Source organism: Rhineura floridana, chromosome 11 (assembly GCF_030035675.1).
Source record: "Rhineura floridana isolate rRhiFlo1 chromosome 11, rRhiFlo1.hap2, whole genome shotgun sequence".
Classification (NCBI taxonomy): domain Eukaryota; kingdom Metazoa; phylum Chordata; class Lepidosauria; order Squamata; family Rhineuridae; genus Rhineura; species Rhineura floridana.
In genome coordinates, this window is record NC_084490.1 from 2,006,914 (window position 1) to 2,021,729 (window position 14,816).

Consider the following 14,816-nt stretch of genomic DNA (forward strand, 5'->3'; position numbering starts at 1 on the left):
AGGGCATCAGGGAAGGGAGCCTCTCCCAGCACAACAGGGATGAACCTGGGGCCTTCTGCATGCCGTGATGCAGAGTGTAGTATAGAAGCTCACACGCCACCCGCATGGCAAATATCGGTGAGCCCTCCTACAGGCACCTTTCTTACTGTCTCGGCTTTAAAGCCCCTTAAAAGTGGCATCCTAGGCCCGATGTGGCAATGCAGGTGGTACCAGGGTGAGGGAGTGGAAGGAGGACCTGCCCCTGGAGTGAGATCAAAGCTGCAGTCGCTCATCGGTCTCGTGGTGGCTCCAGCAGCCTGTTAGTCAGCAGCTCCTTCTTCCTCAACGCAGGCCACAGCAGGAGGGTCTGACACTCATGTGATGGGAATGAGCAGCTCCCTCCCAGGCCGCCCACAACAAAACGCTCATCCTGCAAAAATACCAGAGAGCCTGGAGCCCCTCCCTGGTGGCATGCTAGAGCCGCCTTCCCCAACCGGACTTGAGAGTTTGGATGCTGGGTTTCTAGGGGCAGGCAATGTTTCTCCCTATGGAGCAGGTGCCTGGGGTGCAATACTGATGCGAAACTCAAGTTGGTGAAGGAAGCCCTGGGCGCTTGGGTCCTTGAGAATGGTAGGCCAGGGAGGAGGGAGGGAAAGGGCAGCTGGGAGCAGAGCTGAACTGCTGGGCACTGAAAATGAGGACTGAAACTCTGTGGTTGCTATGTAAAAAAAGCTCGCACTTGGCAGATGACTGGTGGGTGGGTGTCCCTTCCCTGAGCACAGCAACCGCTCAATGCGACATCACATCCTTTCATTCACTATTCTGATGGGAAAATGTGGGTCACGCTTGCACGGTATGCCATCCACAGCAATTGCAACTTGCAAAGATCCTAAGCATAGCCACCACCAGACGTTGGTTTATATTTGCTTGGCAGTTAGCAAACTTTTTAAACAGGTGACTGGAGTGTCTGTGGACAGTCACTCTTGTATGCCAGATAATGACCAACAGCCCCCAAACAGCTTAGAAGTGGCTATTAAAAATACCTCATCTGCATTTGGCAGCTGAAGTGGACCGGCCAGCATTTAGGAGCTCTAAAGAACGCTAACCCTATTAGCACTTGGCAAGCGCTGTTCCAGGCTAAGCCTTGGCCAACTCAGTGGACTTCAGATGTTTGGACTACTTACATCAGCCCCAGCCAGGGTACTGTACTGTGTTGGGGAAACTGGCCCTTCCCCTAAAAGCCTGCTGCCCACGTTTGGGTTTTGCATCTATAGAGCCACATTACCTCCAACAACGGATTATACCAGCAGTCTCTTTCCTCACTAAGTACTTTGGGGCCTCACACAGTTGTTGTGAAGGTAGATGGGAGCAGGGGAGAGGACACCATAGATGCTGTCCCTCGCAGGACATCTGCGTCAGGAGTATTTGTATTGTTACATTTGTATACCGCCGCATAGCTGAAGCTCTCTGGGCGGTTTACTATCTATTGCTCTCAGCTATCACTGGTTTGGAGAAAAGGGGAGTAAGAGACACAAAGAATCACGCGCTGTGTTGAGAAAGTGGTTTTCTCCCTCTCTTGTTGGAAGATTAGAGGGCTTTAAAAGAGGACTTGATTGAGGTAAACTCTGTGCCTGCTTAGGTCACACCTGTCCTTGCTCAGTTGAAAGGTGGTTGGGTACAGGACACACTAAACACAACTGCACTCCTGGCTTGTCCAAACCGCAGGTCTCCTTGTTCACAGACTAGCATTTCTTTAAAAGCAGCTCACCTCCACTTTTTGTGCAACCTCAGCACTGGAGGAGCCACTACCCCTCCCTCCAGGATTATCAATGGTGATACTGCCTTCATTTTGAATGTCAGAAACCAAAATTGCCCCCTACACCTTGCTAAAACAATTTTCAAGCTCTAAAAGTGCCTCATCATGCTAAAAATAACAGCACAGAAACTTAACTAGGTGACAACTTCCTGATAAAAAGCAGGTTTCTAGACCTTAAAGTACTGTTATATAAAACTTTCCAGATTTTTGAGAGGCCAGGGGCCAGCTCTTTGGTGCACACTTTTCCTGCTCTCTCCCAAGTTATGTCCTGTTAAACCAGCCCCCCTTAACCGAGTGTTTTGGATGACAACTCCCATCACTTGCCGGCTGGGGGCTGATGGGAGTTGTAGTCCAAAATGTCTGGAGGGCACCAGGCTGGGTTAATCACTTTTATACCCCAGATTGCCATGATATCCTTGGAGATCCCCGCTTTTAAAAATAAAGTCACCCAAAGCGCATGGAGTTTTCTCAAGATCACGTTTATTTTGGTCACTGTAACTTTCCTTTTGAATAAATAATAGCTATACAAAAAAGGTCAAGGTTGCACGCACAGATTTTTTTGCTGTATGAAAAGTTTTCAATTTTTTTTAGATTTTATTTTAACAAAGTGTGATGGGGACAGTCTCATTTCAGAGAGAAAAAACACATCTTGGCAATCTGCTTAAACCAATGATTTTAGGCAGGGGAGAAAGGAGAACCATCACCCTTCGAGGTAGGCTTTTGATTCTCAAGTTTTTTTTTTCCTGTTAGCACCACGATTGTGTTGAAAGGTTAATTTCAAGACTACAAAATATTTTGGGGGGCAAAGCAGGAAAGAGAGATTAGATGCCAGGAATCTTGGCTTCTACCATCTACTTCCCTCCTCACCTCGATTCTTGGGGCTGCTGGAGAACTGAGCTACAAAATGAAGTCAAACAAGTAGAGAGGGGGAAGAGACGAGAGAAAAGCGCCAGTAAACACTAAAGAGGTCATTCTGCCCCCACAAGAGTGACATTTATTCAAAAGGCAAGAAAACTCAAAAAATAGAAAAGGGAAGGTATTGGGAAGGATTGTGCCTAATTGAGGGTGGGACAGGGGGTTCTTGCAGGCACAGTGGGCCCCGAGAGGCAGCTCAGATGAGGTCAGCCACGTTGAGAGGCATCTCCTCAATGGAGGTGTTGTAGAATGTCTCAATGTCGCGTAGCGTACGCTTGTCTTCTTCCGTCACCATGTTAATCGCTACTCCTTTCCTTCCAAAACGGCCCCCTCGACCGATCCTGGGGTGAGAAAGAAGCATCACCACGGAGGCCTAGAGGAAGCAGTAGGCAAGGACAACAGGGCAACCAAGAAGCCCTTCGGGGGCGGAGGGGGGGAATGACACACAAAACAGCCATTCACCTGTGGATGTAGTTCTCGCGGTTAGTAGGCAAGTCGTAGTTGATGACGAGGGACACCTGCTGTACATCAATTCCACGAGCCTGGACAGGGAGACAGGGCAATTAACACCACATGCACACCACCTTGCTGCTCTGAAATGTTGCGGTCCGCTTACAATCCAAATAAAACACACAGAAACATGCTTTTCCCACACTGCCTGGGAGCAGCAAAATGGCAGGCCAGTTGTATGTGGGCTGCTGCCAAGTGGCAGGGCACCCTGGCGGTTGGTACCAGCCGTGGAGAAGAGTAGCCCCCAACCATTCATGTGCCAAGGAGCTACAATCTGCCAACAGTACTATGCCAACCAGGCAGAGAGGGAATCTCCTTGGAGGGGCAGGGAAGAGGAGAGAATGGGCCCAACCTCCTTCCGTGCCTCTGGATGGGGGAACCAGCCACTGGTTCTGTACTGTAAGCTGCCCCCCACCCCCAGAAAGCCTCTTAGCAGAGAGGCAGGCAGGCAGGCAGACAGACTGGCTGCCGGTTAGGCTGATGGCCCCTAAAGTCCGTTTCCCTTTTCACTCCACACTCACCAGTAAGTCTGTGGTGATCAGGACCCGGCTGGAACCAGAGCGGAACTCTCTCATGATGACATCACGCTCCTTCTGGTCCATGTCTCCGTGCTGCAAAAGGAAAAAGTTGTTCTTTATTTGCCCCCTCCTACCCCAGGGCTACGTCCCTGCCCACCCCTCACCTGAAACATTCAAGACACAGGACTTCCCAACATCAGCCAGCCTCAAGACTACCCTTCAAAACTCATGACCTGTACATTCTTTTTGGACTGACGTTGCTGCCCGCACTGATTCTGTATTGGTGAAATCCTTGATGCTTGCAGATGGCTTGTGTATTTTAAATTATATTGCTTGGGGAATAACGAGAGTCAACAAAGATGGGTTGTGCAAACCCTTGACTGCTAAGAAACTCCTACTTTGACAGCTTTTCCCAGCTCACAGGCCGCACGATGCCCAGCCCATCCTGGACGTGGGGGAAGGGGGACATGTCCTGCAATCTAGTTTTATATTGTCTTGCCAACTTTCCACCGCTGTCTCTGAAGCAGATTCCTCTCACCCAACCAGACTACCTGTAATCCAATTTACATTCCTGAACAACAAAAATATTTTTGCTCCTTTCCATACAAGCTTTCCAATCTTACACAGAGCAAACACTGCAGCCCTTGGCAGCACAGCCCATCAAGATTCAGAATTCCCATACCCCCCACCAGCCAGCCCTACCCCAAACCAGACCTCCAAGTAAGAAAGACATGAGCACTCCTGCCCACAGGAAAGCTTCTTCACCCACCATGGCTGAAACCGTAAAGTCCCGGGCATGCATCTTTTCAGTGAGCCAGTCCACCTTCCTCCGGGTGTTGATGAAGATGACAGCTTGGGTGATGGTGAGGGTCTCGTAGAGATCACACAATGTGTCCAACTTCCACTCCTTGTATGGGAGAGACAAAGGAGGGCTAGAACTGATGCCCATGGAGCCAAACCCTCACAAGAGCCTCATTCTGTTCTTCAGACAACACGGAGAATGCCAAAAGGCTGCTTATGGCGTCGCCTGCCCTGTCTGCAGGAGCTCAGGGCCCAACAACTGGAAGGGCAGCTTCATGACAAGCCTCTATAGACTCAAGAGACCATCCACACCACAACATTTAAACAGATTTCAAAGCAGCTTGACGGTTACTGCCTCTCCTAACAGAAGGCGGAGAGACCAGCACTGGCTGAAGGGGATGAGGAATCTTTGTTAAGAGATCCCTAAACACCAACTGCCTGCAGTCCCCTCGCCTGGAAGCCACAGAAGGGATGACTTTGTAGCCAGACATGTGGTTCCCCCCCCCCCAGCTTCTTGAATTTGCCATGTGCCCGAGCAGCCTAAATTATGACTGATGTCTTGCCACCTCCAAACCCCTCCCCAACCCCACTGAAGCCAGGACAACAGGTGGCACATACCTCCCTCTCCACGTTTATGTAGAACTGCCTAATACCCTCCAGAGTCAGCTCTTCCTTCTTCACCAGGATACGGATTGGGTCCCTCATGAACTTCTTAGTCACCTCCAGGACATCCATGGGCATGGTGGCAGAGAGTAGCACCACCTGGAAGGAAGGGGGAGAGGGGCCGACCTGAGAATCCTTCCTGGCACTTAGCTCCTCCCCCACAAATCCACTGGCAACGGTTCCTCCCAACAGCGACAAGATCTTGACTACAGCACTCCTGCCCAAACAGCACTGGCCTCTTTCAGGCGCAAGGTGAAAACCTTTGTTTACCCAGGCCTCAGGAACATAATCAGCCTTCTTGTTGACACTGCTACTTATGTTTATGCTGTTAACATGTTAATTTTGTGTTGTGCAGGACTGTTAATCCCTCTGGACTTCCACTGGGAAGAGACGTATGAGAGAAACAAACCCGAACCTGCATCTCTCAAGGCTAACACTCCCGCAAGCTCGGCTACCCTAAAGTTCTAAAGGAGCACCTACGGAGAGTGAAAAAATCCAACTATTTGTGGTACTGAGACCACCAGGATCCAGGGAGTAGGCCGGCCTCTCTGAGCCCGGCACCCTCTGGCTGTTTTGGACTACAACTCCCAACAGCCCCCACTATCATAGATATATGGTGCCAAGACTGACAGAAACATGAGTGGCAGTTGATATCCAAAATATCTGTAAGGAACTAGACTGGAGAGGCGTTAAGACATCCACGCTAGATGGGGATACCCTGGATAATCTAGGCACTGACAGGCCAGGTTACTCCCTCCTACCTCAAAGAACTAGGCCCCCCATTTTTATTTTTTTTTGGAGAATACGAGCCAAAACACTGTACCTGCGTGTTCCCACTCAGTTTCTGGAATATGTCATAGATCTGGTCCTTGAAACCCCGACTCAGCATCTCATCGGCTTCATCCAGCACAAACATCTTGATAAACTTGGGCGCTATGGAGACAGAGGAGCATTAAGTTGGGGTCTTTTTCTGAAGGAGCAGACCAATGTTAACTAGACTGGAGGAAGCTGCTGTTCTCAGGGACCTTGTCGGTTATGATCACTTCCCCCCCAGAACCCCAGGCCCTTCCCCCAGCTCAGCAGAACGCTGTCGGGGGGGGGGAATTGGGGTTGCGGGGGTCAGATGACACGCATGGGGTTGATCATCATAGAGCAGCAGCAGAGGCAGGGAAATCAGGTGGCAACTCTCCCACCACAAGTCAAACCCCAGAAGCAAAACAGATTGCTCAAGGTAAGAGAAAATACTGGGTTGCATTTTGAGGACTAGGTAGAAGGAGCAGGGAGAGCATCAAGGACCCACAGCACTCCCCACCTTGTAGCCGTGAAGAGTAACAGCTGTAGAAAAAAAAGCCAAGTTGAAATGAAAGTTGCAGGAATCCAAGCTGCAGATTTGCTGTGTGTAACACCAAGGCTTGAGTATAGTACCAGCCAAATAAAAGTGAAATGTGAGTGAAGATACTTACATAGATACCGCCTGTTTAACATGTCAAACACCCGCCCAGGCGTCCCCACAATGATATGGGGGGCTTCCATCTGCAGCTTCTGAACCTCAGCACGGACATTTGTCCCCCCTATACAGGCATGGCAAGAGGCGCCCATGTAGTCCCCCAGCGCCATCACCACCTTCTGGATCTGCGTGAAAAGGGAGGAGAAGTATTAACTGGGGTCTTGCACACGATGTCCTGAGCAGTCGCTCCCACCTGGCGAAGGCGGCTGGTGCAGCCACTTCACTTCCACACAGCTGTCCCCCCAGCATGAACCAGCAAACAGCCACAGGAGGGAAACTGTGCTGTGATGAATAGGGGCAGTCACTGTCCCCCTGCTAGATATAAGGAAGTCACCACTTTTTCACGGTGCCTCTTTGCCCATTAGCAGGGGTGGAGCAATCCAGAGGCATGCAAGAAAGCAAGCCTCTTCTGGTCTCTTAAAATGGCTTGAACACGAGGCAGAGAAAAGACTGTGACACAAAGGGCTGGGAGCCAGGCGCTTCAGGCCAAAAGGAAGTTGGCAGAAGCCTGAGGTAGACATGGCCACTGAGGGATGAGTGCAGTGGGTACTATTGGCAGCAGAGGCCCCAGACTTTGAGACTCTTAGCTTTTATTATGACTGCTGCTACTGCTGCCCTAGGCAAAGCTGCATGCGACACAATGCAGATACCACCACGACATGTTCTAAAGGAAACAGACCCCCGTCTCAACTGTCTTGCCTCGCAAACCACTAGTCAAGACTTGGATTTACCTGCGCTAGGGAGTGTAAACAGAAAAAAACTGACCTGCTGAGCCAACTCTCTTGTTGGGGCCAGAACCAACGCTTGGGTAGCCTTCAGGTCCAGCTCGATTTGCTGCAAGATGGAGATAGCGAAAGTGGCTGTTTTCCCAGTTCCAGACTGGGCTTGAGCGATCACATCGTAACCTGAGCAGGAGGAAATGGGAGAGGTGTCACACACAGCAAATTACACGTCTGGCCTACTCCAGAGGTGGCAGCTGCAACTCCTTAGGTGGCTAGACAGGGCCACTGACGGCTTTCGTTCACCTGCTGTTGTCTTGTTTCCCCAGCATGAACCAGCAGGCAGCCACTGGGAAGAACACTGTGCTGGGATGAACAGGGTGAGCTGATTTTCCCTTGCTAGATATAAGACAGCCACCACTTTAAAAAGGTGCCTCTTTGCCCATCAGCAAGGGGGATGGAGACAGAAGTCCTGGGTAGTTGGACTGCTGATCTCAGAGGGACCAAAGTTCAGCAGCAAGGCATGTGCTTTGCATGCAGAAGGATCCAGAAACAATTGCCTGGCCTCTCTCGCTAAAGGTATCTTGGGTAGCAATGACTGGGGAAAAGTGCTCTTCGTCCCTGCCAGACATCATAGAGAGTCACTGTCAGGCAGACCAGACCAGCCTCTCCTGGAGCCGGGCGCCTTCCAGATGTTTGGGACTACAACCTCCCATCATTCCCAGGAAGCTCAGCTGTTTTGACTGAGGCCGATGAAAGTTGTACTTCAAAATATCTACAGGACACCAAGCTGGGAGAGGCCAATACAGGGCAGGCGAACAGACCTTTTCACGCTCCCAAGTGGAAGTGACAGCTGTCAGCTGGGATGGCTTTAAGAGGATTAGACAAATTCACGAAGGATGAGGCTGTTATCTAACACATGTTTAAAGCACACAACTTCCCTGAAAGAAACCTGGAAACTGTGGTTTCCCCCTCACTCAGCTACAAATTCCCAGCGCCCTTAACAAACCATACTCTTCCCATGATTCTTTGAAGGAAGCCACATGCTTTAATTGTGTGTCGGATGGCTTTCAACTTATGGTGTGGACCTGCCCCCAGTCAACTGTCTCGGTAGAATCTAGTGGGACTTCAGTTGCTGAAGCTCTCAGGGGGTTCAAATACTTTGGCTCATCAAGGCAGCATCCTAGGCTGACGACTCTGCTGTCCGCTGTTCTAATCTGCTCCAAGTCCTCTTCCCTCCCAGTCTTTTGATGCCCTCCTTTTACATACATTTTCCCTCCCTTTTTAAAAAAAGAGCACTTGAGTGGTTTGTCTCACCCTTGATACAAGGGAGAATGGCTCGCTGTTGGATGGCAGAAGGCTTCTCAAAGCCGTAAGCATAGATTCCTCGCAGGAGTGACTCTGACAAGTTCATGTCATCAAAGCTGTCAACGATCTCGTTCCAATTGCTCTGTAGGAAGAAGGAAAAGATGGGCCCTCCAGCCAAAACCTTCTCAGCCCCGAACTCCTGAGTCCTTCCTCACTGAGGGGGTGGGGGTGAAATCTGGGGCAATTTCAATACTATTGTTTGGATACAGAGATATCGTTTGGTGGCGGCCAGCACTGAAATACCACTGCGGTTGGAATTGTACCCCTACATGTCACTCCCTAGGCAGACTCCTCTCTTTGTGCCCCATTCCCTGGGGGAATATACCTCACATATCCACAGGAGTTCTCTCTCTCCAAGCCTATTATGAGATGGCTTCCTGCTAGTCTTCACCATACTGATGTCACCCACTTTGCGTGTGTACAACTGGGCACTCACCTCAATGACGCCATCAGGATCCATCCCTTCGGGGCCATTGTCTCTGGATCTAGGAGAAAAAGCATATAGTACAATATGGACTTGGAATCATTCTAACAAGTAACACAGCAAATACCAATGCACTCCCCTCTTGCATGCATTATGGCCCCAAAAGGCACAGCTTGCTTCAAAACAGAACTATCTCTTACATACAGAACAGCCTTAGTGCATCAGGCCACAGGCCAGCATTATTCCTCGCCTCCCACCTAAGAGCAGCAGCCTCGATTAGCCCTTAGAAGGCCAGAAGTTCAGCATTACAAAGACAGTCTCCCCATTCCTATTTAGCCCCCATGGCTACAGGTAGACTGCCATGAGGCTGGAAGCTCCACTGGGTTTACCATAGGAAGTAACTGTTGTCCACAGACCTTTTTACATGAGCCTCTTCCCTTTCCCTAGCCAGATCTTGTAGCTGGGAGTTCCACAGCTCCCCCCATAACTCCAACTGCTTATGGAGAAAGGTATTCCTGCCCTGATCACAGTTGGGAAAGGAGACCAAACCTTACCTAAGCTGCTGCTCTCCTCACCCCGCCCCCCTCGGCTCCCCACGTGTTCCCTTCCTTCCATCTCCCTCTTTCTTCCTGCTTTCCTTTTAAGGGCAAGAGGCTCCTCCCCCTCCCCTCCGGCCACAGGGCCGTGACGTCACGGACGCAGAGTTCCCGGATGCAAAGCAGCAGGACAATAGGCAAGGGGGGAAATGGACGCGCCCGCGGCGGGGGGAAGAGAAGCGCTGTAATGATTTCAGATTCGGACCCTTTCTTTTCACTCATACCCAAATTTTAAAAAGGGCTCGCCCGTCCCAAGCCTGAGCGGTGCGGAAATGGTATTGCCCAACAAGGGGAGGGGGAGAATGGGCGGGTCCAAATGTTGAACGGGGGGGCGGAGAGCAAGAAAAAGGAATGGACCACTGGGAGAGAAAAAGGGGGAGATGGGGGGAACTTGTGTAAGAGAAAGGCTCAAAATGGTTCCTTCCGCGGAAAAAGGGGAGGGGGAGGCAAACGACGGGCCTCCTTCCTTCGTCCTCCACGGGGACACACAGCCGTTTTCGTCGCCCCCACCGCCAGTAAAGAAAAGCCTAAGAAACTCCCCCCGATCACCTCCTCACACACACCCCGACTTAACAAAAGAGAAGCCGTCCCCCTTCCCAAGGAAAATGGAGGCGCCTCCGGGGGAGGGTTGGAAAAAAGTGAGAAGTGCGAAAAAAATAGCTTTTGGGGGGGGAGCAGGCAACGCCATTATGGGCAGACGCCTCCCGCTGCCTCCTCGCCGAAATGGCGTCACTGTCCTGGAGGAAGCCCTTCCTCACACACCGGGATTAGGGACACGGCTTCCATTTTCCCCTCTTCTCTTCCCCCCCCGAGATGAGAATGGTTTCGGCCCAACGGCTAAAGAGGCCCCCTTAATAAGCCGAGAGCGCGAACCCACTCCCGATGCGGGGGTGGGTGGGCAGAAAAGGCCGCGACTTGGTCGGCCACGTGGAAAGGCCGAGGCGTGGAAGACGAGAACAAAATGGAGGCGGCGCTGGCTCGTTCCCGTAAAAAAAAAGGAAAGAGAGACATGAGGGAAGCGCGGCGAAGGAGCCTTCTCTGTCCTTCCCGCCCCACGGGCCCCCGCAATGGTTCGGTCCGGCAGAGGAGCCTGAAAGGGCGGGGGAAGAGAACCGGCATGAAAGGCCTTCGCGGGGGGGGGGGAGGAAGAGGACCGCGCGCCCTTCTCCACTCACCGGCTCTCTTGACTCGCAGACATTCTGGGGAAAAGGTCCTAGCCCCGCCCGCCTCGCGCTCCCTTATAAGAGCCGCCGGGGCCCCGCCCAGCGGCCCCTCCTCCATTGGCTACTTTCGCCTAAGCCCGCCCGACGGCCTCGCTCCTCCAATTGGCCTGGCCGGCCCGACCGGCTTCGCTCCCATTGGCCCGCCTCCCTCCCTCCGAGGCGGGATTGGCGGCGGAGACCGTCACGGTCCGCGCTGCCGCGCACTGATTGGACCGGAGGAGCCCTCGGGCGTTCGGGGCCTTGGGTGACGTCAGGCCTAGAGGAGCGTGGGAGGGGAACAGAGCTGGCGCGGGCTGGCGGGCGTCATAACGCAACGGAGTGGAAGGGGCTGCCGGCCGCCGATTGGCTCTGTGCCTCGTCCGTCAAGGGAGGGGCGCCCGCAGCCAAAGAGAGGCCGGGGAAAGGCGGGCTCCTAGAAGACCTGTGAGGAAAAGGCCCACGTGGTTAGATGGGGGCTTTTTTAAGGCCTGCAGCTTTTGTGGGAGGGGGGAAGGGGAGGCCCGCCGGTCAGGCAGCCTCCCACCACGTGACGTGAGCCTGGGTTCCCGTGGGGGCGGGGGTGAAAAGGACAATGTCCCCCCAACCCCAAAATGCAATGGGAGGCTGGCCTGTCATTTTGGATACGCGTGTATTTTGGGGGAAGGGGCAACCCCCACCGTCAAAATACGTGCAAATCCCTTGCCCCCCCCGGGAGACCCTCCCTCGTCCCTTCCCCGCCTCCTGCTCGGCCTAGGCCCCGATCAGCTTGTAGCCCCCCACTTTACGCGGGGGAGCGCTTCCTCTGACAGCCTCCCCCCCCCCGCTGTGCCTGGGAGGAGAGGCCCTGTAGCCGAGGCGGAAGCCCCTCTGCTGGCCGACTCGGCTATTGCCTTCGCCAACCCCGCCCGGCCCTCCATGTTTTTAAACAATAGGTCAGCACCCTCTGCCGACTGGCAGCGCTCCCACCACACGGCTACCTGTGAAAAGAAGGAAGAAAGGGGCCTCTCTCCCCAGCCCCCCAAGAAAAGGGAATTTTGGGGTTCGAAGTGGGTCTGCTGCACAGGTCGCTGTTTTTAAATCACCCCCCCCAATAGGCCCGTGAGCACCTCCCATGGGAGCGACGCAGCGAAGTGGTCCCTGGTGAGGCAGCACCCGGGCAGCGAGGAGCGGCAGTGGTTGGGCAAGGGGGCTCTTGCCGTTGACCTCAGGAGGTGCCCAACAAGGCTGGCCTGTATAGGAAAGGCTGCCAAACGGTGCCTTCCATTGTGGATGTCAATGGGGAAAGCTATATCTATGAATCATAGAATCATAGAGTTGGAAGGGGCCTTGTAGGCCATGAAGTCCAACCCCCTGCTCACAGCAGGAAATCCACAGCTAGAGCATCTCCTGCAGATAGCTGTCCAGCCTCTGCTTGAAGACATCCAGCGAAGGGGATCCCACCACCTCCCTAGGCAGTCAGTTCCATTGCTGAACTGCCCTTACTGTCAAGAAGTTCCTTCTAATGTCCAATCTGAATCTACGCTCCTGCAACTTAAAACCTCTCTCTCTTTCTCTCTCCTTCTCTCTCTCTCACACACACACACAGAGAGAGAGAGAGAGAGAGGGCTCCCTTGAGGTAATCAGTAATACCAGACATACTCAGATGACCCTAGCAATCTTCTCCTACAAGCGAAGCCCAGCTGGGTCAGACCAAAGGTCAATGGAGGCCGAACACCCTCCTTTGCAGAGAAGCCCACAACTAGCCCTCTTTTTTTGTTGCCTCCCAGCAGCTGCTTCCACATGAGATTCCATTTCGCTATTAGGACTAATGGCAATTAATAGACTTCTGAAGACCTACGAATTGGCTAGTCCCCTTTTAAAGCACCCTTAAGCTAGTGCCCAGCAAATGCTGTAGCTGAATTCAGTGTTGTTTCCCACCCCTGAATATACACATTTCATTGGATAACCCAAAGTATCTCATAGAGGGACGAGAAGCCTGTTGCTCCGCAGATGATGTTAGCCTCCCATCACCCTCAGCCAGCATGGCCAAAGGTTAGGAATGATGGGAGTCTAACAGCATCTGGAGGGCCCCCCACACATCACGTTATGGAAGAGGGAGACAGATCTCTGTCCCGTTCCTCCACGGAGGGGGGCCTGATTTATCAGGCCCTGTTCACCCCCCCCACCCCTCATTTTTCAAAAGCTAACAAGGGCTGAAAGCCTTTATTATGTATGGCATGGGGCAGTAAAATGAAACCGGCTTGGCTTGAGCCATGAATTGAGCGTGCCTCTGACACGGGCCTCCCAGCAGTCAATGTGGAAAACATGCTGCAAAACTAGAAAGCTGGAAAGTAGTGGCCAGCCACAAGAGTAACCTTCTCTAACCCATAACTGTGCTATGCAGGGCTGATGGGAGCTGCAGTCCAAAGCATCTGGGGGGCACCAGACTGGGGAAGACCCACATGAGCGGCTTGTGGAACAGCTGGACAGGAAGAGACCCTCAGTTCTTGCATGGACACACTCCATTGCCTAGACCTCTGCTCCATGTTTGCAAGAGTAAAAAAACAGATACACAAACATCAGCTTTGCTAGAATCCAAAATCTGAGAAGCTCCATGACACAACTGAACTTATGCCATCCTGGAAATGGCCCTGGAACGCCTCCCTTAGCCAGGGAACAGCTGTCCAAAGAGGGGTGACCACCTGCCTGCCTCCCTGCCCTCAGGAGGAAACAACCGGCCAGAGTGCACAGTATACAGCCTCCTGGCCCCATTTTAGGCCTGAAACCACCCAAGGTGACTCTCTCAGAGCTGCTGTGGAGGGCAAAAGCTTACTGGTGGCAAGTATTTAATCCACTCTGACTCACTGGGGCAGGATTGGGTTCAAGGAAACAAAAGTAAACAGCAAAACCAGTGAGTCAGCAGAAGCGACTTCCTCTTTGCATCCACATGGGTTATCCTAATGGACCTACTCTGAATACAACCCAAAGTTAAGATTTCCATTGCATGTTATGATTTTATATCACATCCATGAACTGCTGGGGGGGGGGCACCCTGAAAGGCCATCTAGAAATTCTGCAAATACATTTTCCCATGAGAAGAGAAAGGACCTCCACAGGGAAACAGGCACAGTATCTCTGTGGGAGGGGGCTCTCCTACACCCCAGTAATGAAGACCAGAAGACCCCGGCTGCTGAATCAGGCTGAAGGCCCAGCTAGTCCAGGATCACAAAGCACAAGAAAGGGGAGCTGGCTGTATCTGCAGTCTGCAGGAAAGCGAGGGGGCAGAAGCAGAGTTCCAAAGGATGCTTTTGGAGCAAAAGCTTGGAAAAGAAACCTCATGTTGTATAGATGAGACTAGGGGTCTGAATTGCAGTCACTGGGGAAAAGCAGGAGAGGACCGTTCCCCTCCTGCCCTACTTGTGGGCTTCCTAGAGGCATCCAACTGCATGCTGGACTTCATGGGATTTGGGTCTGAGCTCCTGTCATTTGTTCAAAACGTAACTTTTTTTGGGGGGGGGGGAAGGCATGGGGGAATAACAGCAGGTAGAAAGGACTGGGAATGTATGTTTAAAAGGTACAACGGCTGGACTGCATCACACTAAAGATAACCAGTGGTACTGCTAAAGCCAAGAATCTTTAAAAAAGAGAGATTCCTGCCCAACGCTTGCCTTCGAGGCACAAGGAGGTAGACCTGGGCTTGGTCCGGGGCACAGGAGCCTCCCTCGGCCCTGCTCAGTGCTCTCCTGAGGTGCTCCACACACAGGTGCTGAAGCTTTCCTTTTGGAGGGCAGAAGGGCTTAGAACTTTGCCTTGTTTTCA

The 14,816-nt window shown here is 52.4% G+C and overlaps 1 protein-coding gene and 1 non-coding gene across 2 annotated transcripts; both read right to left on the minus strand.

Moving 5' to 3' along the window:
* Positions 1-2,258: 2,258 nt before the first annotated feature.
* On the minus strand, positions 2,259-11,050 carry EIF4A1 (eukaryotic translation initiation factor 4A1). The gene is made up of 11 exons (XM_061589538.1): positions 10,992-11,050; positions 9,233-9,281; positions 8,746-8,878; positions 7,475-7,614; positions 6,666-6,834; positions 6,026-6,135; positions 5,158-5,301; positions 4,508-4,645; positions 3,742-3,831; positions 3,173-3,252; positions 2,259-3,051 (listed from the first exon to the last, which is right to left on the minus strand). Exons 1-11 carry the CDS (start codon positions 11,012-11,014, stop codon positions 2,907-2,909), a joined length of 1,221 nt encoding a protein of 406 aa, XP_061445522.1. The 5' UTR covers positions 11,015-11,050; the 3' UTR covers positions 2,259-2,906.
* LOC133368137 (small nucleolar RNA SNORD10) lies at positions 6,216-6,356 on the minus strand. Its single transcript, XR_009758600.1, has one exon. It is a non-coding gene; the product is annotated as a small nucleolar RNA SNORD10 (small nucleolar RNA).
* Positions 11,051-14,816: the final 3,766 nt, after the last annotated feature.